This window comes from Microtus pennsylvanicus, chromosome 6 (genome assembly GCF_037038515.1).
Source record: "Microtus pennsylvanicus isolate mMicPen1 chromosome 6, mMicPen1.hap1, whole genome shotgun sequence".
Lineage (NCBI taxonomy): Eukaryota > Metazoa > Chordata > Mammalia > Rodentia > Cricetidae > Microtus > Microtus pennsylvanicus.
In genome coordinates, this window is record NC_134584.1 from 75,374,895 (window position 1) to 75,402,212 (window position 27,318).

A 27,318-nucleotide genomic window follows, 5' to 3' on the forward strand; every position below is an offset into this window, starting at 1 on the left:
TCCTCCTTTATTACACACAATCCTTTGAACGGAATTCCTGGCAAGATAGAGCAGTGACTGTCAGCTCCAAGCTGGGGTTTATCGGACAAAGACGCTTTGGGACTGTCTCAGAGACAGGTAAAGGGTGACCAAGCAAGAAAGAAGAAGAAAGAAGCCCAAACGAAAGAGAAGCAGGTGGCTAAAGAGTATAGTATGTGACTGGAGGTCAGGGAGAGAGTAGAAGGGAGCCAACAGCACCCCAGGCGGGGGGAGGTGTGCAGGAGGCAGTTAGAACACAGGCCTGAGGTCTCTGAAGAAAAACACCAGCCTGGCAGCACCACCCTTCCTGAAGATCTACAAAGGCACATGGGCCCTGGAAATTTCTTTCATTCTGGAGACTGGAAGCTGAATTGAGGAAGTCCCGAGGGCATTTGCAAAGGCCCCTCAAGTCCAGGGAGGCTCAGGGCTCACTTGTCCACATAGGGCCCATAGGTGGCACCATAGCCTCTCAGGGACTATCTGAGGTCAGCAGGAAGGGGACACAAGTCAGAAAAGAAGACAAAGGTGGACGTTCGCTCCAGGACCTCTCCCTACCAACTCTGCATCGTTTCTCTCTGTTTCTGTTACCCTTGAGTAGTGACTGCTGACTGGGAAAGCCATCACCTCCAAGACACTCTCTGGAGAACTGAAGCTCTGTCTGGTGACAACTGTGACCTGTGGACACAGGACGTCAGCTCTTCCGCTGGAAGCCACTCCTGGTCTTGTATGTGTACGAGGTCCATGGAAGTCCCTGTGTCCAAGGGATCGTGCTCGAGTCACCCAGGATCAGGATCCCTGAACACCACCTCTGTGTGCCCTCTGAATCCCCAGAAGCTCCAGGATGAAAGTACACCACCCTCTGCTGGCATCTTCCTGGGCACATACAGAGGGTCCCTCCCAGCTGGCTTCAGGGCAGGCCAAGGCAGGCCCTACGATCCATGGGGACATGGAGAAGGAGAGTTCAAGGTACAATGAGGCTCGGGAGAAGCTGGACCTGTCCTTCTCCATTGAGGCTATCCTGAGGAGGCCCTCAGAGAGAAGAAACACACCAAGACAGCAAAGCATAGGAGAAGAGGACTCCAGGCAGACAGCAACCCCAGGTTCAAAGCCAGAGAGGCCCCCACAGGATCAGTCCCGAGGTAAGTGACTTCTGGTCATTCGCTTTTGTCCCGAGGGCTCTGGGGAGGTTCTGACAGTTCTCATCAATAAAACAAGGAGCTGTGACATCCAAAGTGATAGTAGGTCTAGGCCAGATGCTTTTTAGGATTTTCAGTCTGAATCAGAACCGTGCTCTTCAAACCGCAGAAGCCCATTGGCTCGGCCGATTGAAAAATGCAGGGCCATAGCGCAGACTCTTGTTGACCAGGCTATGACCAGGAACTGTCAGTCACATCCACCCTGCACAGATGAAGTGGGAGGCACCGTCCTTTCATTTGGGTAGAAATTACGGCAACTGGGCTGATAAAGCGGTGGACAATGTCATCAAGTTACAAGACTAGAAGCCACAAGCTGAACTCATGCCCTGGTACACCCAAGACCTTGCTCCTAGCACACCCTCCCCACGAGCTGAGCTCAGTTTGCATCTGCTTGCATGGCTTCTAGTAGATCAAGCTTTGCCAGGCCCTGTCCTCATAGATTCCCCATACCAAGTCTGTAGTTTCCCAAGGACACACACCTACATAAATGACCAGATAGTTTTCAGCTTTTCTTCAAGCCAGCACTCACTCAGGGCAGTGGATACCAGTTGCTGTGGAATCTGGGATGGCAGAGGGTGTCTCCAACCTATCTTAGTCTGCTGTGTGACTTTAGGGAAGTTCCTGTTCTCTCTGATCTCAGCTTTGCTCTGTGAAGCAGCACAGGCAATCAGAGTGAGGGATGTTAGTGCTTATGAAGTCTCAAATGCCATTTGGTCAGGAGTCTGTGAGCCTGGAGTATCTCACACCATACCCTGGTCATTCCTATTTTCACCCCTTTCATCTAAGAAAATACTAGGCAGGAAGCTCAGGGGGTCCTTGATGGCATTGCCTCCCCACACAGAGTTCCGCCCCCAGCCAGTCTCCCACAGAGATTCCTTGCAGCAGCTGTGCTTAGCTGGGGGAGATGCTGCCACCACCAGCAGGGGAGCTGGCTGGTTTTCACATAGGAAAAGGGCTTGGGCTCAGCTTTCAGAAGTTCGCTGGTATTCCAGTCAATTAAGGATTCACAGAAGCCAGCTCACTGGGAGTTTAACCTGGGTCTCATCTGCTGCAGCTGTATAAATGAATGCCACCTTCCCCATCACAGAGAGAGAGGAGGGTGCCCCTGCTACTGATAGCTAAAAGAGACTGCTCTTTCTAAACCTCCATTGAAGATTCTAGTATGTTCCGTTTGTATGTTCCTGCTAAGCCCAGAGCAGACACCAGACAGTGCTGGCCAAAATAACAGCCACAGCACTGGAGGGTGCCCCGAGCTAGTATTATCTCCCTTGTTCTAGTTCATGCTCATATATGTGAGACCCACTTTAGAGAAGGCAAACATAAAAAAGGAGGGAAATCACCTACAAAAACTGCATAAGCAATTAGTACTAGCCCTGAGCCCTGGAGGCCTATGGCCATGCAAGGGAAGTTATTTATGGTCATAGTTTAAAGTTTTCCCAATCCTTGGAGCAGTTGCCTCTGGCAGTTCATGACTTTGGCTACTCACGGATGCAAAGCCACTATGTCAATAGTTCTGGAGTTACCGCTTGCTACCCTAGCTCCCTACGGTGTTGATAGTGCTGATAACTGGTAGTGGTCAGGACAGACGGATCTCTCTTCACATGTGTGCTTTTGAGCAAACACACAAAGTAAAGACGAAAAAGACTGAAGCAGACATAGGGCAAACGGGCAGCAATGTGGCAGCAAGTGCAAAGGTGGCTGCGGACGTCTGGGATGTGCTGGGTATGCAGGGCTGGGTGCACAGGAAAGGGACTCAGACGCGGTGTCGGTGAACAGGATGACTTTTAGCAAATCACTTCCTCATCTGGGCCTCAGTTTCCTCAAAGGTAACATGAAAGAGCAGAGAGAGATCTCGGTACAGTTCCTCCCAGCTCTGGCGTGCTGTTGGAAAGCCCCAAAGAAGGCCATGGGAGTCATTTTTTCCCTAGCAAAGACTTCCTCCATGCATTAAGTCCGGTAACAATGCCATGTAGGAAGGAGCAAGGTGGTTTGTAGGCAGACCCTGTCAACCACCCTTGTCCCTCCCCACCATCTGAGGAGCCCTGGGTACAACTCAGGATGTGGTGGCTGGCCATTGCCCTTAAGCTTCTCGTGTGCTATCCCTCCTCCGGGACAGAACCCCCCCCCCCCAGAAGGGCAGCATCCAAGGACAGCAGCAAAGCTTCAGGCCCCTTGCTGTTCCATTTTACATGTACAGGACTCCATGGAGTGGCGGGTAGACATAATCTCCAGTGATGGTTTGAATCTGAAACCTCCCCTACAGGTTCATGTTTTGAATGCTTGTGCCCCGCTAGTGACACTATTTTGAGAAACTATGGGACCTTTTGTAGAGAAGGCCTTCCCGAAAGAAGTATGACACTAAGTGGGTCTCTTGAAGATATATCTTGGCCCCAAGTTCCTCTTTCACTCTGTACCAAGCCTACAATGAAGTGACCAGCCCCTGATGTCACATACCCTGCCATGGTGCACTACAGACCTCTGAAACAATGAGCCAGATGGATTTTTGCTATCCAGTTTTATAGTCACAGCTCCATGCAAATAACCAACCCCACCCCTACTGCCACCATGTAAGAAGCCTGGATTAACTGTGCCATTTCAGATCCCATGTCTAAGATAGTGACACCAGCTCAAGGAGAGGCCACAAATCTGTACTCTAAAAGCTCCCCATGAATCTGGTGTCCAGGATATTTGAGGAGGCTGGGACTCCAAGAGGTAAAGTGGGCTGTTCAGATCTAAAGTTCATAAAGAGCCAGAACTGGACCTGTCACCCAGGCTCCCAGGCCAATCCAGGGTATTGCCCATGGCTTGAATTTCCTAGCATGGACTAAGGTCCATTGCCTTTGGGACCCTCACGATGAAGGGCTTGGACCCTCTCAGATCTCAAATCAGTAGATACCTGTGAAAGGATATTGGACTCAACCACCATTCACTCCTCTTGGGAGAAGCTATCCCTCTGAAACCCGGGGACCTTCCAAAGTCAAGGGAAAGGCAGTCAGGAAGAAACCTCTCTCAATACTGGAGACTCTGAGCCTGAAGAGGAAGGCGTCATCTCTGCCTAGTTCACTGGTGAACCTCTGAAACCCTAGCCCTAGGGGAAAAGGAGACCTGTGTGGACTACCCAGCCTCTGTGAAATCTTCTTACATCCCTTCCCCTGCTCATGGACTGTTTGTTGGCTTCCTTGGTGAAGAAGCACTAAGTGTGTTCCCTGGGCAGGAAGGCAACTAAGGAGGTAAACAGGAATAACACAACAGGCAGTGAATGCCCACATATAGCAAACTGTGGCCAGTCACAAAGATAGTTCCTGCCAGATTCACCGTGGAGCAGGGCCAACTTGTGCCTATCTTGTCTAATGGAGCTGACTAGGGCAGATACATTCTGGGTGTTTGAGGAATGTCCTACAGCAAAGGTCAGCAAGATTTTTTTTTTCCTGTAAAGGATAATACTGTAATTCTAAGCTTTAATGATGGTCTCTGTCACAATGACTCTACCATGGAGGTTGAAAACACCGAGAGACAATGTGAAAAGCATAGATATATTTGTGCTCTAATAAAACTTTATTTTCAAAAAGAAGGCAGTAGGTTCATTGGTCCTCATGCTCTGGCTGCTCAGTCTCTGCCCCTGCCTCGTTACTGGGCTATTCAAAGTCCTACATACACCTGACCTGCTTGTGTCTGCATTCATCTCCATCACTCGTTCAGACCTTCTCCTCTATGCAAAGATATGTATTTCTGAACCTTTCCTCCCTTCAGATGCCTTGCACCTTCAGACTTTGTAAACCATGACTCCTCCCCATGTTCCTTTCTCCTCCTCCCCTTCCTCTGGTTAGTTCCCTGACCTCTCCTGTCTGTGAGTGCTTCTGACAGCCTCCATAGTCACAGGAGTCCTTCCTTCCTCCCACTTGTGTGTGTGTGTGTGTGTGTTTACACATGTGTGCATGTGTGCATGTGCGTGTGTTTATGCATGTGTTTATGCATGTGTGTGCAAGTGTTTATGCATGTGTACATGTGTGTTTGTGTTTATACATGTGTGCATGTGTGTGTGTGCATTGCATGTGTTTATGCATGTGTGTTTGTGTGTGTGCTTATGCATGTATGAGGGGATAGACAGAGACAGAGAGTCCCTCCTTCTCTTCTGAAGGACACCAGTCATTGGATTCGTGTCTACCCTATCTCCAGAGCGATCATATCTTGAGTCTTAATTATATCTACAGACTATTTCTAAATAAAACCCCATGCATTGTTAAGAGGAGTTTGAATTTGGACATATCTTTGGGAGCAGAATCACACCTCTCACAGGTCTCTCACTGCCTACCCCTTTATCTTACACTCTTTCCTTTTTCTCTTCCTGTTGCCAGAGGCTGCTCATTCATTTCCCAGCCACCCAGACCAGAAATAATCACACAGAAACTGTATTATTACAACACTGCTTGACCTATTACCTCACACTTCTCATCGACTACCTCTTATATCTATCTTAAATTAACCCATTTCTATTAATCTGTGTGTCACTACATGGTTGTGGCCTACTGGTAAGGTTCCATCTGGCATTTGACATCTGTCTTTTACAGCAGCTACATGGCTTCTCCCTGACTCTGCCTTCTATCTCCTTCTCTATCTGCTTGAAATTCCTGCCTTGCCCTATTCTGCGCTGCAATAGGCCACCCCATAGCAGATTCTTTATTAACCAATGGTATTCACAGCATACAGAGGGGAATCCCACATCACCTCCCCTTTTCTGTCTAAATAAAAAGGAAGGTTTTAACCTCAACATAGTAAAATTACGTATAACAAAACAGGTAACAAGCAAGAATTACATATACAATATTTATAACTATTTTATCTTTTATTATAACTAAGGAAAACTATAATTATAACTAGCTATTCTTCAACTCTAGAAGAATATAATATTACCTAAGTTAACAGGAAGTACATTGTAAGCAACTTCCAAAACTCTAGAATTGACAGAAACATCTCGCTTCCTAAACAGTCACCCAAAGTTTTCTGTAACGCTGGAGCATCCATCTTCAGCCTACAAGCCCAAGTATCTGGCAAACATTTTCATGAAGCAGGAAATTTCAAAGACAGTTCCACCTATATTGGCAGTTTGTCAGTCACTTTCTTCTGTGTCCAGGATAATGTCCAGACTCTCTTTGTATATTCCATCTTTATGTGGCTTATTTTTCTTTACTCCTTTAATCTAATCTATGACTGTCTTTATCTGTCTCCTTAATGACTTATTTTAAAAAAAAATTACTTCCTTTTATAGCTAACTATATTCTTTTTCTTCTCTCCCTTAAGCCTACATATATTTATCCAATGTAGAGATCTTTCTCATCTAAATCTGTCTTTGTCATATATCTGTAATCCTTTTCTGACAGGACTAAGGCTGCTTTGCCTTTTGGATCCGCCAAGTCCAACATGGCAGAGGCCCATTCAGTGCCAGCTATGTGAGTCATGCTCATAGCCTCATTTCCAGACGCACAGCAGGTCTGTGCTGCTTTAAGCAAGTTGTAGCAATCTGCTCACAAACCCCATTTAAGAGCTTAGCGTCCTGAAAAAGCCAGAACTGTTTGTGCAATTAGCACAAACCAGGAAGCCACCATTTTGAAACCGCATGAGGCTTTTTTGCTGCTAATGCTGAATCAAGAAGAACTCTCTTAAAAAAGCCACCATCAAACAGAGCCCACCCAGGCAGAAAAAATTCAGCTACCAAAAAGCTGCAGTAAATTCTGTTTTATGTTTGTTTGTTTTTGTCCAGAATTTCTTTTCAAACTCTCTCAGATTTTATGTGGGCATAGTCAGCCCCATGTTGGCATACCAAGCTGTTGGTGGGGGCTGCTCATTCATTTCCTGGCCACTCAGACCCAAAATAATCACACAGAAACTGTATTATTACAACAATGCTGGACTTATTACCATATGCTTCTTATTGGCTAGCTCTTATACCCTAATTAGCCCATTTCCATTCATCTGAGTATCACCACATGGTTGTAGCCTACTGGTAAGGTTCTGTCCAGTGTCTGTCTCCTGCCACTGCTACATGGTTTCTCCTTGACTCTACCTGCTCTCTCCTTCTCTATCTGCTTGAAATTCCTGCCTTTCCCTATTCTGCACTGCAATAGGCCCAATGCAGCTTCGTTATTAACCAATGGTATTCACAGCATACAGAGGGGAACCCCACATCATCTTCCCTTCCTTTTCCTCTCTTCTCTCTTCTCTGTCACATTCATGTCACCCACCCATACACCCCCCACCTTTAACTGCATGGCCAGGGCCGATTAGCAAACCCTAATGGCCTAATCACCTGCATAAATTGTGTATTTATTATGATCAATGTATTAAACGACTCAGTTTTAATTAAGTTCTGCTAACTCATTCTCTTTGAAGACTCAGTGAAGTGTGATTCACACCTCCCAGAATTAAAAATGGCCAGAAAGAGCAACATGAAAGAGGTAGCTGTCCTGGCTGTCTTCATCCACATCTCCCTGCCCCAGGTGTTTTGTACATCTCAAAAATGAAGTTTCTGGGATGAGCTGGAGCCGTGGGCTTCCTGATATTGGATATCCTGCACAGAGGTCAAAAATATGTTGTCCAAAATAGCAACTGCTATATCAAAGTGGCCAGGAACCCTAGGATTGTTTTACTCTCCATCAGTGACCCTTCTTGCTTGTAAAATTGGGGATTGATGATTCCTAATCCTCTCAGAGCAGAGATCCAGAATGCCAGTGTTCTTGCATCTATGAAGGGCTCCATCCTAGGCCTGGAACAGCTTCCCTGGTGGACTCAGATTTTCAATGCTTTGATGAAGAAATCTCGGAAGATCCAAAGGTGTATAGGCTGCATCATGTTCCAGTCTCTCCTCCATCCATAATCTGCTTACACTACTCTTCTTCTGGTACCTGCTCCTGTCTCCTGTGACCGATTATGATCAGTCGCCTGGCAACAAACTTCCTGGCCTCTGGCAACCTCTACCAGCACACAATGGGAAAGCTAAAGCATTGACCTTCATCCATACTGCACTTGCCTCTCCCTCCCTGCAGTCCTGTAGTCCTTGGTGAGGTTGACTCTGAGTAAACCCCCAGAGAATCTCGACACAATCTCTACTGCTGACAGCCCCCTCCTTCCCAGACACAGGTAGAGAGGCAAGTATGGCAAAGTCTATACTTCAGATTCTTCTGAGGCCATCAAATTTGGCACCACACCAATCTCATATGTCCTTTTTTGGAGATTAGTGGCAAATAAATGATATTGTGATGGAGAAAAAAACACAAACCTTGGCCTAGAACACAATTTTTTTATAATCCTTTAGATAGTCCAATGAGAAAGAGCAGCCAAACAGAACATTCCACAGTGATGGTTGTCTTGTACAGCTACAATCCAACATGGTAGCCCCTCACCACACTGTGCTGTCCTGCTACGGATAACATGGCTGAGCAGCTGAATTTTCTATTTTTCTTATTTCAATGGCAACTTTGATCTACCAGCTGCTATTTTGGACCACACATTTTTGACCTTTCTGCATGATGTCCAGCCTCTGGTCCTAAATTATTTTCCTGACTCAAGGGTTCAAGTCTATCTGTCTCTCCCAAATGGACTTGACCTTAGTTGGGAACCCAACCACTGGGAGTGAGTGACCTCAGCTCTGGAGTTTTCTCACTACTACTTATGTCTCTCTGGTTTGAGGTTGTTCCCCAAAACGGAAGTAAAATAAAAATCAGCATCAGAAGGGTAAAGAATATAATCAAAATATATTATTTGTAAAAAAAAAAAAGCTATACGAAAAATCAAAATAAATATAAGGACAAAGAAATAGTCATATTATAAAAAGAAAATAATCATCATTGAGTACTGAAATCTCAAGAACCACAAACAAGTCTTGAAAAAGGGCTTCGGCATCTTGAGCTAAGCAGGTCCATTTGGAACTCAGCCTCCATGTCCCCATGCATGTGAATTTTAGGTACGATCTTTCTTCTAGGAAGGATCACTACAGTGACTGAACATTCCTATCACCATCATATTATCATCCCTCAGGAAAAAAAATCAATCAGAGCACATGTAGCTCAAGGCCAATGGCATACAATATTTTTCTAGCCTACATATTAAATTTGAAGCCAGACTTGGCTACATAAGAACTTGTCTCAATAATAAATTTGTTATTGTTATTATTATTGTTACTTAAAAGCAGGGTAGACTTAGAAAGGTAGGAAGCAGATGGTAGAGGTTTGATTTCTACCAGAGACGGCACACAACTGCTAAAAGGAAGGGTGTAAAGGCACTTGTCGTCAACCCTGATGACTGAGTATAATCTTCGAGAAAGCCGCTCCACCACAAGTTGTCCTCCGACCTCGATATCTTCTCCGTAGCAAATGTCCATACACACACACACACACACACACACACACACACACACACACATACACACACACATACACACACATACACACACATACACACACACACATACACACACACATACACACACATACACACACACATACACACACACATACACACACACACACATACACACACACATACACACACACATACACACACATACACACACACACACATACACACACATACACACATACACACACACACACATACACACACACATACACACACACATACACACATACACACACATACACACACATACACACACACATACACACACACATACACACACACATACACACACATACACACACACACATACACACACACACATACACACACACACATACACACACACATACACACACACATACACACACACATACACACACACATACTCACACATACACACACACATACACACACACACACATACACACACACACAAATAAGTAGATGCAATAAGAAGCAGCACAAAAGCTATTGGGAGATGATACTTTAGTCACAAAAAACTTGTGAAGTCAGCAAAAGGGAGTAAAAAGCCAAATTGAGGAGATTTTAAAAGTGGATTAACAATAAAAGTTGGTATATGATGGGTGCATGAGACTATGCAATCTCATTCCTACAACATAGGAAACAACATGGTTGATTCTGAAAAAGAGAAGTACACACCCAACTCCACTCACACACACACCCCAGAGTGCACACATGCACATGCCATTTTTCTCCTCAACTAAAGGTCCCCAGGCAAGCATCCCTGAGGAGAAGGATTGCAGAATCTGGTCAGGGTGGATTTGTATTTGGTCATCTATCATTCAACACCTCTGCTACCTCACCCTATGAACAGCAAGTACAAGTACAGAGTAAATTAAATGTTCTCAAGTTGTGAAGGTTAACAGAATGAGCTCAGGTCTTGTGGTGTGGTTTCTACCATCCTGTGACAAGCATCATTCCCTGCAAAAGAAGAAAGGAATGTTAGTGGATCTTTTCAGCTATTAAACTGCCGGCATTTCCCAGTTCTTCCTCCCCTTTTAAAGCACGTCCGCTCTCATCAGTCATCTTCGTGGCACAGGACACCAGTGCTCTACAAAATTTCAGGTGTATTTTACAAAACTGTGTCTTCTGTCCTCGGGGCTATTCATCTGGAGCAAATATTGGTGAAGCTCTCTCTGGGCATTGGTTGCTTGGCTAATCTGAGAGCCTCCTGCCTTCCAGGGGTACACTGTCCAGAAAGGAGGCTGCAGGCAGATAGGAGCTGCCTCTCCAGTGTTTGAGTCCTCCAAGCATGAGTGCTGAGTCTTCCCTGGTACTGGACTCTGTCCTCATCTGAAAGTGAAGACAATTTGGGCTGAGAGTTTGTGTGTTTTGTCTACACTTCTGTAATTGGTCCAATTAAGACTACTGCAGCTTTATCTTCAGATGCCTTGGCCAGAAAACAAACCGCAGAGTTTCGTCACTCCACCAGCATCCACTGTTGCCTGGCTCTCTGGGGGGCTAAAGTATAAAGGCGGCTGAATCTCCCGATTCTGAAAGATCTCCCTGAGAGAAGCAAGTCTATATAGTACTTTTTTTTTGTATGACTGGTGTCCATATGTAGTCATATTTTTCTTTGGGCCACCAGCTCACAAATAATGACATGGAAATTTATTAATTATGAAAGCTTGTTGTATCTGTTTGTTCCTTTGGTATATGTCCATCATTGTGAGAATAGTGAATCATAGATGCTAATAGTACCACTTCATTTCTCTAGGTACAAACCCTTTCTAATTGCTTGTCTTTTCAAACATTTGCTTAGATATTATCACTGGTGTATTCTATCATCTAAAAGATGGACAGTTTGTACATGGACTATAGACCATACGTACTAATTATTATGAAATTGTTAATAACTTCTAACTTTTTATTTGTCACTAGGAAATATTATTTCTATCATATTTACTTTGAGCCTTTTCTGTGTTGAGGCCATCAGTTGATGTCTATCCTTGGACCCTATATACCCAAAGTCAAGTAAAGATCAAAGAATAAAATATATAAATATTTTTAAGATTGAATTTATGTCCCAAAGAGCCTGTATAAATTAGAATTATGTCTGTCCCTGAAATTATCATCTGTCACAGGAAATCACCTATGGGATATGCTACAAAGCCAGGCGGTTCAGCAATCTGAATGAGTCTGGGTACAAAGGTTGGTATAGTGAAGGCAGTAGAGCTGGCTATACCAGTATGAGTGCCCACCGAGGTTCCACAGAGTACTGCGCCTAGAGGGAGGTCCCACAGGTAGAGGTGAATACAGAGGGTCACTCTCTTGAACGCCTTAGCAATTTTAGGTTAGAATTTGTTTTAGAAGGAGCCCAGTGAGGCATCAAGCAAAGGCTAGGATATCAGAACATGGATCCATCAATGCACTCTTCCCATTCCTGCCGCCCTAGGATGGGCTCTTGCCCCCCATCCTCTGCCCCACCTACTTCCACCTTGGAAAGGGGCTGGCTGAGTTATAACTTCCAGGATATTCAAAGTCAGGTGCCAAGTTGCAGGATGGGGTCCAATCTCTCAAAACTTTGGGGTAACTCCCAGGTCCCTGGAAAGACTAGCATACCCCATGAATGTTCTCGTTCAATCTGTCTCCGTCAAAATTAAATAGTAAATTAAAAGCCACCATGAGGATTGAGGATATGACTCCGGAGGTAAGAGCATGAGAACCTGAGTTCAAATCCCCAGCGCACATGTAGAAAAACGGGATGTGTCTACATGCACAGCTGTAACCCGCTTGGGAACAGAGACGGGAGAATCATTGGAGCTTTCTGGCTCCAAGTTCAGTGGGAGACCCTGTCTCAAGGGGATGTGACAGAGAATGACAGAACAGAGCACTCTGTCCTCCTGCACATACGCCACACATAGGCATGCGCACATAAATACTTACACATAAACAAACAAATAAATACCATGACAGACAGAGAGTGACAATCTAGGTAATAAGGGAAAAGACTTTGGACTCTTCTGAACAGGAGCCCTCACATTTTCATTTTGTGCTGAGCCCCATAAATGGCAGAGCCAAAACTGAATGGAACTGAGGCTAGTCAGGTGGGGTGGATATAAGTTGGCAGGGCTCTGCTGCCACCATGCTTGACCTGCACTTCGAAAGACAATGTTGGCATACTTTTTCTGTAAAGGGCCCGATGGTAATTATTTCAGTCTTTATAGCCATATGCTCTCAGATGCAATGAGTCAGTGCCACCATTATAATGCAAAACTGGGAAGAAATAATACAAAATGCAATACATACAGATATGTTTCAATAAAACTATATTTTAAAATACAAAAGGATGGGTTTGGTCTGCTTGCCATCTCTTATGATAGACAAAAGGGGTGTGCCCTAAAGACATTTAAACAGAAGAAAGGCACAGAATCAGAAAATTTTCTAGAAGGTTTACTTGACTTCACTGGGGAGAAGAGGATTAGCCTAGAGGGAGTTCTAGAAGTCAACGCTGGTAACCTCCAATTCCAAGGTGTAGCATCTGTCTGTGCTGTGTGTATTACAGTACTAAGTACAAAACTGCTAACCTCCAATTCCAAGGTGTAGCGTCTGTCTGTCTGTGTGTACTACAGTACTATGTAGTGTAGCGTCTGTCTGTGCTGTGTGTACTACAGTACTATGTGGTGTAGCGTCTGTCTGTGCTGTGTGTACTACAGTACTATGTAGTGTAGCGTCTGTCTGTGCTGTGTGTACTACAGTACTATGTAGTGTAGCGTCTCTCGGTGCTGTGTGTACTACAGTACTATGTAGTGTAGCGTCTGTCTGTGCTGTGTGTACTACAGTACTATGTAGTGTAGCGTCTGTCTGTGCTGTGTGTACTACCGTACTATGTAGTGTAGCGTCTGTCTGTGCTGTGTGTACTACAGTACTGTGTAGTGTAGCGTCTGTGCTGTGTGTACTACAGTACTATGTAGTGTAGCGTCTGTCTGTGCTGTGTGTACTACAGTACTGTGTAGTGTAGCGTCTGTCTGTGCTGTGTGTACTACAGTACTATGTAGTGTAGCGTCTGTCTGTGTGTACTACAGTACTATGTAGTGTAGCGTCTGTCTGTGCTGTCTGTACTACAGTACTATGTAGTGTAGCGTCTGTCTGTGTGTACTACAGTACTATGTAGTGTAGCGTCTGTCTGTGTGTACTACAGTACTATGTAGTGTAGCATCTGTCTGTGCTGTGTTTACTACAGTGCTATGTAGTGTAGCGTCTGTCTGTGCTGAGTGTACTACAGTACTATGTAGTGTAGCGTCTGTCTGTGCTGTGTTTACTACAGTGCTATGTAGTGTAGCGTCTGTCTGTGCTGAGTGTACTACAGTACTATGTAGTGTAGCGTCTGTCTGTGCTGTGTGTACTACAGTACTATGTAGTGTAGCGTCTGTCTGTGCTGTGTGTATTACAGTACTATGTAGTGTAGCTTCTGTCTGTGCTGTGTGTACTACAGTACTATGTAGTGTAGCGTCTGTCTGTGCTGTGGGTACTACAGTACTATGTAGTGTAGTGTCTGTGCTGTGTGTACTACAGTACTATGTAGTGTAGCGTCTGTCTGTGTGTACTACAGTACTATGTAGTGTAGCGTCTGTCTGTGCTGTGTGTACTACAGTACTATGTAGTGTAGCGTCTGTCTGTGCTGTGTGTACTACAGTACTATGTAGTGTAGTGTCTGTGCTGTGTCTACTACAGTACTATGTAGTGTAGCGTCTGTCTGTGCTGTGTGTAATACAGTACTATGTAGTGTAGTGTCTGTGCTGTGTGTACTACAGTACTATGTAGTGTAGCGTCTGTCTGTGCTGTGTGTACTACAGTATTATGTAGTGTAGCGTCTGTCTGTGCTGTGTGTACTACAGTACTATGTAGTGTAGTGTCTGTGCTGTGTGTACTACAGTACTATGTAGTGTAGTGTCTGTGCTGTGTGTACTACAGTACTATGTAGTGTAGCGTCTGTCTGTGCTGTGTGTACTACAGTACTATGTAGTGTAGCGTCTGTCTGTGCTGTGGGTACTACAGTACTATGTAGTGTAGTGTCTGTGCTGTGTGTACTACAGTACTATGTAGTGTAGCGTCTGTCTGTGCTGTGTGTAATACAGTACTATGTAGTGTACTGTCTGTGCTGTGTGTACTACAGTACTATGTAGTGTAGCGTCTGTCTGTGCTGTGTGTACTACAGTACTATGTAGTGTAGTGTCTGTGCTGTGTGTACTACAGTACTATGTAGTGTAGCGTCTGTCTGTGCTGTGTGTAATACAGTACTATGTAGTGTAGCGTCTGTCTGTGCTGTGTGTACTACAGTACTGTGTAGTGTAGCGTCTGTCTGTGCTTTGTGTACTACAGTACTATGTAGTGTAGCGTCTGTCTGTGCTGTGTGTACTACAGTACTATGTAGTGTAGCGTCTGTCTGTGCTGTGTGTAATACAGTACTATGTAGTGTAGCGTCTGTCTGTGCTGTGTGTACTACAGTACTGTGTAGTGTAGCGTCTGTCTGTGCTGTGTGTACTACAGTACTGTGTAGTGTAGCGTCTGTCTGTGTGTACTACAGTACTATGTAGTGTAGCGTCTGTCTGTGCTGTGTGTACTACAGTACTATGTAGTGTAGCTTCTGTCTGAGCTGTGTGTACTACAGTACTATGTAGTGTAGCGTCTGTCTGTGCTGTGTGTACTACAGTACTATGTAGTGTAGCGTCTGTCTGTGCTGTGAGTACTACAGTACTGTGTAGTGTAGCGTCTGTCTGTGCTGTGTGTACTACAGTACTATGTAGTGTAGCGTCTGTGCTGTGTGTACTACAGTACTATGTAGTGTAGCGTCTGTCTGTGCTGTGTGTACTACAGTACTATGTAGTGTAGCATCTGTCTGTGCTGTGTGTACTACAGTACTATGTAGTGTAGCTTCTGTCTGTGCTGTGTGTACTACAGTACTATGTAGTGTAGCGTCTGTCTGTGCTGTGTGTACTACAGTACTATGTAGTGTAGCTTCTGTCTGTGCTGTGTGTACTACAGTACTATGTAGTGTAGCGTCTGTCTGTGCTGTGTGTACTACAGTACTATGTAGTGTAGCGTCTGTCTGTGCTGTGTGTACTACAGTACTATGTAGTGTAGCGTCTGTCTGTGCTGTGTGTACTACAGTACTATGTAGTGTAGCGTCTGTCTGTGCTGTGTGTACTACAGTACTATGTAGTGTAGCGTCTGTCTGTGCTGTGTGTACTACAGTACTATGTAGTGTAGCGTCTGTCTGTGCTGTGTGTACTACAGTACTATGTAGTGTAGCTTCTGTCTGTGCTGTGTGTACTACAGTACTATGTAGTGTAGCGTCTGTCTGTGCTGTGTATACTACAGTACTATGTAGTGTAGCGTCTGTCTGTGTGTACTACAGTACTATGTAGTGTAGCGTCTGTCTGTGTGTACTACAGTACTATGTAGTGTAGCGTCTGTCTGTGTGTACTACAGTACTATGTAGTGTAGCGTCTGTCTGTGTGTACTAGTACTATGTAGTGTAGCGTCTGTCTGTGCTGTGTGTACTACAGTACTATGTAGTGTAGCTTCTGTCTGTGCTGTGTGTACTACAGTACTATGTAGTGTAGCGTCTGTCTGTGCTGTGTGTACTACAGTACTATGTAGTGTAGCTTCTGTCTGTGCTGTGTGTACTACAGTACTATGTAGTGTAGCGTCTGTCTGTGCTGTGTGTACTACAGTACTATGTAGTGTAGCGTCTGTCTGTGCTGTGTGTACTACAGTACTATGTAGTGTAGCGTCTGTCTGTGTACTACAGTACTATGTAGTGTAGCGTCTGTCTGTGCATAAAGTACTATGTAGTGTAGCGTCTGTCTGTGTGTACTACAGTACTATGTAGTGTAGCTTCTGTCTGTGCTGTGTGTACTACAGTTCTGTGTAGTGTAGCTTCTGTCTGTGCTGTGTGTACTACAGTACTATGTAGTGTAGCGTCTGTCTGTGCTGTGTGTACTACAGTACTATGTAGTGTAGCGTCTGTCTGTGCTGTGTGTACTACAGTACTATAGTGTAGCTTCTGTCTATGCTGTGTGTACTACAATACTGTGTAGTGTAGCGTCTGTCTGTGCTGTGTGTACTACAATACTGTGTAGTGTAGCTTCTGTCTGTGCTGTGTGTACTACAGTACTGTGTAGTGTAGCGTCTGTCTGTGCTGTGTGTACTACAATACTGTGTAAGGTAGCTTGTGTCTGTGCTGTGTGTACTACAGTACTGTGTAGTGTAGCGTCTGTCTGTGCTGTGTGTACTACAATACTGTGTAATGTAGCTTCTGTCTGTGCTCTGTGTACTACAGTACTATGTAGTGTAGCGTCTGTCTGTGCTGTGTGTACTACAATACTGTGTAGTGTAGCGTCTGTCTGTGCTGTGTGTACTACAGTACTATGTAGTGTAGCGTCTGTCTGTGTGTACTACAGTACTATGTAGTGTAGCGTCTGTCTGTGCTGTGTGTAATACAGTACTATGTAGTGTAGCGTCTGTCTGTGCTGTGTGTACTACAGTACTATGTAGTGTAGCATCTGTCTGTGCTGTGTGTACTATTGTACTATGAAGTGTAGCGTCTGTCTGTGCTGTGTGTACTACAGTACTATGTAGTGTAGCGTCTGTCTGTGCTGTGTGTACTACAGTACTATGTAGTGTAGCGTCTGTCTGTGCTCTGTGTACTACAGTACTATGTAGTGTAGCGTCTGTCTGTGCTGTGTGTACTACAGTACTATGTAGTGTAGCTTCTGTCTGTGCTGTGTGTACTACAGTACTATGTAGTGTAGCGTCTGTCTGTGTGTACTACAGTACTATGTAGTGTAGCTTCTGTCTGTGCTGTGTGTACTACAGTACTATGTAGTGTAGCGTCTGTCTGTGCTGTGTGTACTACAGTACTATGTAGTGTAGCGTCTGTCTGTGCTGTGTGTACTACAGTACTATGTAGTGTAGCGTCTGTCTGTGCTGTGTGTACTACAGTACTATGTAGTGTAGCGTCTGTCTGTGCTGTGTGTAATACAGTACTATGTAGTGTAGCGTCTGTCTGTGCTGTGTGTACTACAGTACTATGTAGTGTAGCGTCTGTCTGTGTGTACTACAGTACTATGTAGTGTAGCTTCTGTCTGTGCTGTGTGTACTACAGTACTATGTAGTGTAGCGTCTGTCTGTGCTGTGTGTACTACAGTACTATGTAGTGTAGCGTCTGTCTGTGCTGTGTGTACTACAGTACTATGTAGTGTAGCTTCTCTCTGTGCTGTGTGTACTATAATACTATGTAGTGTAGTGTCTGTCTGTGCTGTGTGTACTACAGTACTATGTAGTGTAGCGTCTGTCTGTGCTGTGTGTACTACAGTACTATGTAGTGTTGCTTCTGTCTGTGCTGTGTGTACTACAGTGCTATGTAGTGTAGCGTCTGTCTGTGCTGAGTGTACTACAGTACTATGTAGTGTAGTGTCTGTCTGTGCTGTGTGTACTACAGTACTATGTAGTGTAGCGTCTGTCTGTGCTGTGTGTACTACAGTACTATGTAGTGTAGCGTCTGTCTGTGCTGTGTGTACTACAGTACTATGTAGTGTAGCTTCTGTCTGTGCTGTGTGTACTACAGTACTATGTAGTGTAGCGTCTGTCTGTGCTGTGTGTACTACAGTACTATGTAGTGTAGCGTCTGTCTGTGCTGTGTGTACTACAGTACTATGTAGTGTAGCGTCTGTCTGTGTGTACTACAGTACTATGTAGTGTAGCGTCTGTGCTGTGTGTACTACAGTACTATGTAGTGTAGCATCTGTCTGTGCTGTGTGTACTACAGTACTATGTAGTGTAGCATCTGTCTGTGCTGTGTGTACTACAGTGCTATGCAGTGTAGCTTCTGTCTGTGCTGTGTGTACTACAGTACTATGTAGTGTAGCGTCTGTCTGTGCTGTGTGTACTACAGTACTATGTAGTGTAGCGTCTGTCTGTGTGTACTACAGTACTATGTAGTATAGCGTCTGTGCTGTGTGTACTACAGTACTATGTAGTGTAGCGTCTGTCTGTGCTGTGTGTACTACAGTACTATGTAGTGTAGCGTCTGTCTGTGCTGTGTGTACTACAGTACTATGTAGTGTAGCGTCTGTCTGTGCTGTGTGTACTACAGTACTATGTAGTGTAGCGTCTGTGCTGTGTGTACTACAGTACTATGTAGTGTAGCGTCTGTCTGTCTGTGTGTACTACAGTACTGTGTAGTGTAGCGTCTGTCTGTGCTGTGTGTACTACAGTACTATGTAGTGTAGCGTCTGTCTGTGCTGTGTGTACTACAGTACTGTGTAGTGTAGCGTCTGTCTTTGCTGTGTGTACTACAGTGCTATGCAGTGTAGCTTCTGTCTGTGCTGTGTGTACTACAGTACTATGTAGTGTAGCGTCTGTCTGTGTGTACTACAGTACTATGTAGTGTAGCGTCTGTCTGTGCTGTGTGTACTACAGTACTATGTAGTGTAGCGTCTGTCTGTGCTGTGTGTACTACAGTACTATGTAGTGTAGCGTCTCTCTGTGTGTAGTACAGTACTATGTAGTGTAGCGTCTGTCTGTGTGTACTACAGTACTATGTAGTGTAGTGTCTGTGCTGTGTGTACTACAGTACTATATAGTGTAACGTCTGTCTGTGCTGTGTGTACTACAGTACTATGTAGTGTAGCGTCTCTCTGTGTGTACTACAGTACTATGTAGTATAGCGTCTGTGCTGTGTGTACTACAGTACTATGTAGTGTAGCGTCTGTCTGTGCTGTGTGTACTACAGTACTATGTGTGTAGCGTCTGTCTGTGTGTACTACAGTACTATGTAGTGTAGCTTCTGTCTGTGCTGTGTGTACTACAGTTCTGTGTAGTGTAGCTTCTGTCTGTGCTGTGTGTACTACAGTACTATGTAGTGTAGCGTCTGTCTGTGCTGTGTGTACTACAGTACTATGTGTGTAGCGTCTGTCTGTGTGTACTACAGTACTATGTAGTGTAGCTTCTGTCTGTGCTGTGTGTACTACAGTTCTGTGTAGTGTAGCTTCTGTCTGTGCTGTGTGTACTACAGTACTATGTAGTGTAGCGTCTGTCTGTGCTGTGTGTACTACAGTACTATGTAGTGTAGCGTCTGTCTGTGCTGTGTGTACTACAGTACTATGTAGTGTAGCGTCTGTCTGTGCTGTGTGTACTACAGTACTATGTAGTGTAGCGTCTGTCTGTGCTGTGTGTACTACAGTACTATGTAGTGTAGCGTCTGTCTGTGCTGTGTGTACTACAGTACTATGAAGTGTAGCGTCTGTCTGTGCTGTGTGTACTACAGTACTATGAAGTGTAGCGTCTGTCTGTGCTGTGTGTACTACAGTGCTATGCAGTGTAGCTTCTGTCTGTGCTGTGTGTACTACAGTACTATGTAGTGTAGCGTCTGTCTGTGTGTACTACAGTACTATGTAGTGTAGCGTCTGTCTGTGCTGTGTGTACTACAGTACTATGTAGTGTAGCGTCTGTCTGTGCTGTGTGTACTACAGTACTATGTAGTGTAGTGTCTGTGCTGTGTGTACTACAGTACTATGTAATGTAGTGTCTGTCTGTGCTGTGTGTACTACAGTACTATGTAGTGTAGCGTCTGTCTGTGCTGTGTGTACTACAGTACTATGTAGTGTAGCGTCTGTCTGTGCTGTGTGTACTACAGTACTATGTAGTGTAGCGTCTGTCTGTGCTGTGTGTACTACAGTACTATGTAGTGTAGCTTCTGTCTGTGCTGTGTGTACTACAGTACTATGTAGTGTAGTGTCTGAGCTGTGTGTACTACAGTACTATGTAGTGTAGCGTCTGTCTGTGTGTACTACAGTACTATGTAGTGTAGCTTCTGTCTGTGCTGTGTGTACTACAGTACTATGTAGTGTAGTGTCTGAGCTGTGTGTACTACAGTACTATGTAGTGTAGTGTCTGTGCTGTGCTCTGTGTACTACAGTACTATGTAGTGTAGCGTCTGTCTGTGCTGTGTGTAATACAGTACTATGTAGTGTAGCGTCTGTCTGTGTGTACTACAGTACTATGTAGTGTAGCGTCTGTCTGTGTGTACTACAGTACTATGTAGTGTAGCGTCTGTCTGTGTGTACTACAGTACTATGTAGTGTAGCTTCTGTCTGTGCTGTGTGTACTACAGTACTGTGTAGTGTAGCTTCTGTCTGTGCTGTGTGTACTACAGTACTATGTAGTGTAGCGTCTGTCTGTGCTGTGTGTACTACAGTACTATGTAGTGTAGCGTCTGTCTGTGCTGTGTGTACTACAGTACTATGTAGTGTAGCTTCTGTCTGTGCTGTGTGTACTACAGTACTATGTAGTGTAGTGTCTGTGCTGTGTGTACTACAGTACTATGTAGTGTAGCGTCTGTCTGTGCTGTGTGTACTACAGTACTATGTAGTGTAGCGTCTGTCTGTGCTGTGTGTACTACAGTACTATGTAGTGTAGCGTCTGTCTGTGCTGTGTGTAATACAGTACTATGTAGTGTAGCGTCTGTCTGTGTGTACTACAGTACTATGTAGTGTAGCGTCTGTCTGTGCTGTGTGTACTACAGTACTATGTAGTGTAGCGTCTGTCTGTGCTGTGTGTACTACAGTACTATGTAGTGTAGCTTCTGTCTGTGCTGTGTGTACTACAGTACTATGTAGTGTAGCGTCTGTCTGTGCTGTGTGTACTACAGTAGTATGTAGTGTAGCGTCTGTCTGTGCTGTGTGTACTACAGTACTATGTAGTGTAGCGTCTGTCTGTGCTGTGTGTACTACAGTACTATGTAGTGTAGTGTCTGTGCTGTGTGTACTACAGTACTATGTAGTGTAGCGTCTGTCTGTGTGTACTACAGTACTATGTAGTGTAGCGTCTGTCTGTGCTGTGTGTACTACAGTACTATGTAGTGTAGCTTCTGTCTGTGCTGTGTGTACTACAGTACTATGTAGTGTAGTGTCTGTGCTGTGTGTACTACAGTACTATGTAGTGTAGCGTCTGTCTGTGTGTACTACAGTACTATGTAGTGTAGCGTCTGTCTGTGTGTACTACAGTACTATGTAGTGTAGCGTCTGTCTGTGCTGTGTGTACTACAGTACTATGTAGTGTAGCTTCTGTCTGTGCTGTGTGTACTACAGTACTATGTAGTGTAGTGTTGTGCTGTGCTGTGTGTACTACAGTACTATGTAGTGTAGCGTCTGTCTGTGCTGTGTGTACTACAGAACTATGTAGTGTAGCGTCTGTCTGTGCTGTGTGTACTACAGTACTGTGTAGTGTAGCTTCTGTCTGTGCTGTGTGTACTACAGTACTATGTAGTGTAGCGTCTTTCTGTGCTGTGTGTACTACAGTACTATGTAGTGTAGCGTCTGTCTGTGCTGTGTGTAATACAGTACTATGTAGTGTAGCGTCTGTCTGTGCTGTGTTTACTACAGTGCTATGCAGTGTAGCGTCTGTCTGTGTGTACTACAGTACTATGTAGTGTAGCTTCTGTCTGTGCTGTGTGTACTACAGTACTATGTAGTGTAGCGTCTGTCTGTGCTGTGTTTACTACAGTACTATGTAGTGTAGCGTCTGTCTGTGTGTACTACAGTACTATGTAGTGTAGCGTCTGTCTGTGCTGTGTTTACTACAGTGCTATGTAGTGTAGCGTCTGTCTGTGCTGTGTTTACTACAGTGCTATGCAGTGTAGCTTCTGTCTGTGCTGTGTGTACTACAGTACTGTGTAGTGTAGTGTCTGTGCTGTGCTGTGTGTACTACAGTACTATGTAGTGTAGCGTCTGTCTGTGCTGTGTGTACTACAATACTATGTAGTGTAGCTTCTGTCTGTGCTGTGTGTACTACAGTACTATGTAGTGTAGTGTCTGTGCTGTGCTGTGTGTACTACAGTACTATGTAGTGTAGCGTCTGTCTGTGCTGTGTGTACTACAGTACTGTGTAGTGTAGCGTCTGTCTGTGTGTACTACAGTACTATGTAGTGTAGCGTCTGTCTGTGCTGTGTGTACTACAGTACTATGTAGTGTAGCGTCTGTCTGTGCTGTGTGTACTACAGTACTATGTAGTGTAGCGTCTGTCTGTGCTGTGTGTACTACAGTACTATGTAGTGTAGCGTCTGTCTGTGCTGTGTGTACTACAGTACTATGTAGTGTAGCGTCTCTCTGTGCTGTGTGTACTACAGTACTATGTAGTGTAGCGTCTGTCTGTGTGTACTACAGTACTATGTAGTGTAGCGTCTGTCTGTGCTGTGTTTACTACAGTGCTATGCAGTGTAGCGTCTGTCTGTGCTGTGTGTACTACAGTACTATGTAGTGTAGCGTCTGTCTGTGCTGTGTGTACTACAATACTATGTAGTGTAGCTTCTGTCTGTGTGTAATACAGTACTATGTAGTGTAGCGTCTGTCTGTGTGTACTACAGTACTATGTAGTGTAGCGTCTGTCTGTGCTGTGTGTACTACAGTACTATGTAGTGTAGCGTCTCTCTGTGCTGTGTGTACTACAGTACTATGTAGTGTAGCGTCTGTCTGTGTGTACTACAGTACTATGTAGTGTAGCGTCTGTCTGTGCTGTGTGTACTACAGTACTATGTAGTGTAGCGTCTGTCTGTGTGTACAACAGTACTATGTAGTGTAGCGTCTGTCTGTGTGTACTACAGTACTATGTAGTGTAGCGTCTGTCTGTGCTGTGTGTACTACAGTACTATGCTCGTAATGCAGCACCTGCACGAGATGGGTCATCCCTGAAACAAGAACGCCAACTTTATTGTGTTCAGGGGCAGCTTATATAGTGCTCTGGTCACACCCCAGCTCTCCGGATCTTTCAGCTGCAGCCACCAGAACCCACTCCCCTGTCTCATGCTCAGACCAGCTAAAACACAGGGAAACAAGTTGTTTCACTCCAGCAGGCAAAGGGTCTGAGGCAGGCAAAGAAAGTCAATGAGGCCAGGGGTCTGCATCCCCCAATACCAAGGAGCCAGGGACCAAGGCTCAGCAGTGGCCATGGGGTTGGAGAAGGAAGCAACATGAACATCTCCCCAACAGACTAACAGCCAGGTTGCTGAACCAACTTGCATCCTTATCCCACAGAAGAAAAAAAGAGCAAGCGGAGAGTTCGCACCACCTTCACGATGGAGCAGCTACAGGAACTGGAGAAGCTCTTCCGCTTCACCCACTACCCCGACATTCATGTCCGGACCAAGCTGGCTTCCAGGATCAACCTGCCTGAAGCTCGAGTACAGGTACAGTGACCACCCAGTTCCTTGCTGGGCCCTCAGCCCTGCAGAGATGCCCCAGCTGAACCATCTCCTGGGTTCCAGGAAGTGAGACTACCCTCGTCTAATAAAGAATCTCTAGTGGGTAAACACTGGTGCTCTCCACCCATCTCTGTCCCATGCCCCCTCTCAGCAGCTCATTCATGCTTCTAAGGGTTACCCATGCTATCAGGTATAGCAGCTGAGGACTGGGGTCAGCCAACATTTTTACTAAGAGGAATCACCTTGGGTTTGGCTAGACATACAGTCACTGTCAGGGAGGGCCAGTGTCCCTGCCATGGTGGCCTGAAAGCAGCCAGAGCCAAGGAAGAAACAGGTGACCATGGTGGCATTCCAACACCATTATATTTACAAGTGTGAAAATCTGATTTTTGTACAGGCTGCCAGTGTCAGAAAATACTATTCCTTTTGTTTCTTTTCTCAATGGTTTAAAACTGTGCAAATCCCTCTCAGCTGGAGGGCCACTCCGACATTTGGGATGGCAGGCCTGGCTGACCAGGGCACTGTTGGCCAGCCTGGTAGAGAACACCTCCATCTCCTTGGTGGAAGCAGAGCAGCAGACAGACCAAGGATTCACGGTCAGAGACAGGGTTTCTATACTAACAGCCAAATCTAACATCTGCCATCTTGTCACCACCACATTCTGTTAGAAAAGTCTCAGGCTGGCATGAGGCCGGCACTGTCTCTGAACACAGAGACTTCGACATCGTTCTTAAAAAACAAAACCCTGCAGTTTATTTGCTCTCACTCAGAATCAAAATAGAGGTCCAGCCCAATGCATGTTCCATTCAACCCCCTTCCTCTGGCTAGAGCCCAGCCCAGTCTTAGTCCGGCTAAATTCCTCCTACTTGGAACTGTGTTTAACACCTGCATCTGCCATCAAGTCCTGAAACCAACACCTGCTTCCCCAGAATCACCAAGGACAAGTGGCTGCATGTCAGAGACCATCAGGGTGCCTAGGAATGCAGAGATTGGCCAATGTTCAACCTATAGATGACAAGTGGCCCACAGGGGTTGCAAACTGGTGGCCTCCTGATGGAAGACAGCCCACAAATGGCTTTTATTTGGCCTGCACGGCATTTAAAAACTCAAAAGCATTCACATAAAAAAAAGAAAAGGAAGGGAGGAAGGAAGGGGGGAGGGAGAGAGGGAGGGAGGGAGGGAGGGAGGGAGGGAGGGAGGGAGGAAGGAAGGAAGGAAGGAAGGAAGGAAGGAAGGAAGGAAGGAAGGGAAAGATAAAGAAAGGAAGGAAGAAAGGAAGGAAGGAAGGAAGGAAGGAAGGAAGGAAGGAAGGAAGAAAGAAAGAAACAAAGAAAGAAAGAAACAAACAAAGAAAGAAAGAAAGAAAGAAAGAAAGAAAGAAAGAAAGAAAGAAAGAAAGAAAAGATCATCAAGATTCTTCCCGCTGGAGGCTGGAGGCTGGAGACTGATGAATCTGACACGCCAGCTCCTGTTTCCAGGTGGCAGCTGTTAGGACCTCAGATCTTCAAGCTCTGTTCACCACAGACCCACCTAAACCTTCTTAGTTCTCACTCATGCATGTCCCCACTCCTGTTACACTGGTCTCTTCCCTGAAGTCTCCAGACTCGACATGCAATGAACTCCCCCTCCCAAGGTGTGATTTTATAAACTGTGAAGTGCTCATTCTTGGGGGGATGCTAATGTTCTGGAGTTGGGGGAAGATACCAAATGGGGGTGGGGCGAGTAGTTGGATGTATTTCCTTTACACATGTCCATTTTCTTTCCCTGATCGCAGATCTGGTTTCAGAATCAGAGAGCCAAGCGGAGGAAGCAGGAAAAGATTGGAAGCGTCAGTGCATCGCAGCAGCCTGGTGAGGCCAGCTTGACCCTGCCCTCAAACATGGACATGGTTGTGAGTGGCTCAGTCGTCTGGGTTCATCTCACCCCAGCCCTGCTGTGAAGGAGCCCAGGGGAAGGTGCCTACAGTAGTGAGCACCATGTGAATCCTTCCAGAAATAGGAAGGCCAAGGAGGTGCCTAAAAGAGGGGATCTGGAACAAGTGTCTTGCTAGCTGGCTCTCCCCTTGAGTGACAGAGTGGTATTGTCACCTGTACAAAACTTCACAGTTCACAAAACAGAGTCACGGGGTAAAGCATAGAACATAGGGGTTGGGCAGTCAGCTCTAAAGTAGACTGCCCAGTGTCAAACCTCAGTTCAAATCCCACATCACAGTGTGCCATAGAAAAGTCATCTTGCTCCTTAGAGGTCAGTACTAAAGTTTTGACCAGGATGCAGTGACTAAGACCTGGAATCTTCTATTCATGGTCTGCTACTGAAGAAGTGACTCTCTGAGGAGTGAGGTGACATCCTAGACACATGGCTGATATCCATGCTGTGAGATTAGGTCCAGGTAGGTATGCTGAAAGCCCCAGAAGGGCAGGACCAGCTGCCACACTACCCACCACCAGCTCCTTGAATCATGGAGGCCCCTGGGAAGCAGCAAGAACAGTTCTTGGTCAAGGTTAGGACTCATCGGTCCCCTCTGATCTTTCCTGACAGGGTCCTGTGCTGACACCTGCTGCTCTGCCCACAGTGGTGCCTCCCACGGGTTGCTACCCATGCTCTCAGACTCAGCTCACTTCAGCCTGGTTCCCTGCCCAGATCACCCTTGTCCCATGGCACCCATGGGATCTGCAACCCTTGCCTGGCTATCTTACCCAACAGCCTTGTGTTCCTACCCTCATCCTGCCACCTCCATACCCCAAGTGGGGCAGCATCTGTGTCACTTCAACATAGGGACTGGTTGCTCTTTTCCCAAGCAAGATACTCTACTTTCTCAGTGATAGCAGACAACTCTGGACCTCAGAGAAAATCCTCCCCAATCCATCAATGGCCCACAGTCCGGGAAGCAACCCAGAGCTTGCTATTGGAGACTGCATTGGCATGGCAGCAAAAGACAACACACCAGCCCAAGTCATTCTCCTAGTGCAGAAGCCTGGCTGCCTGAGGGCTGGGGATGAACTCCAGAATAAGACACTCTCCATTCACGCCTGTGCTTCCTCTAATGGCTGTCCACCTCCAGCTGGTCAGTCTCAATACCCCCTATATTGAGTACCCCCTGGACCTCATCTGTAGCAGATTCCTTCTGAGAACCCTTTTCTCCCTTACTTTGGGGGAGATGAGCCCTGGGAAACACAAGATGTGGGGAGGCCCAGGAGGGGCTTCCCATCCATGCACCCATCCATGACATCTGTACTGACCACTGAGCATTGTACACTTGGAAACAGATGTGGAGCTGAACAGATTGGACTCTGCCCGGGTCAGCTGAAAGGTGACGCTGACCTCTGCCTGCATCAGATGGCGGTGACCTTGCACTTGGCTCCTGTCCAGCACATTACTATTGACGTTGGTATGAAAAATCTCAGAATGAGAGAAAAATAGAAAAAAAAATGTTTTTAATTTAAAACAGAATTTCGTGTCTATCATTTG

General features: G+C 45.5%; 1 protein-coding gene across 4 annotated transcripts; it reads left to right on the forward strand.

The window, feature by feature from the left end:
* Isx (intestine specific homeobox) lies at window positions 1-27,318 on the forward strand. 4 transcript variants are annotated; one of them, XM_075977875.1, is made up of 5 exons: window positions 1-117; window positions 617-1,157; window positions 23,684-23,835; window positions 25,625-25,700; window positions 26,389-27,316. In XM_075977875.1, the coding sequence occupies exons 2-5, from the start codon at window positions 860-862 to the stop codon at window positions 26,670-26,672; spliced, it is 810 nt and encodes a 269-aa protein (XP_075833990.1). In that variant the 5' UTR covers window positions 1-117; window positions 617-859; the 3' UTR covers window positions 26,673-27,316. The 4 variants fall into 4 exon arrangements, with proteins under 4 accessions (XP_075833990.1, XP_075833992.1, XP_075833989.1 ...); XM_075977876.1 differs by having other exon boundaries at window positions 28-174; XM_075977877.1 differs by having other exon boundaries at window positions 13-1,157; window positions 25,625-25,741; window positions 26,389-27,318.

Bases quoted from the DNA above. Each gene is read 5' to 3' on its own strand.
- Isx (XM_075977875.1), top strand. From the start codon at position 860: ATGAAAGTACACCACCCTCTGCTGGCATCTTCCTGGGCACATACAGAG. The intron at 23,836-25,624 runs GTACAGTGACCA...CCCTGATCGCAG, and splicing joins TGCCTGAAGCTCGAGTACAG to ATCTGGTTTCAGAATCAGAG. The intron at 25,701-26,388 runs GTGAGGCCAGCT...CTTTCCTGACAG, and splicing joins CAGTGCATCGCAGCAGCCTG to GGTCCTGTGCTGACACCTGC.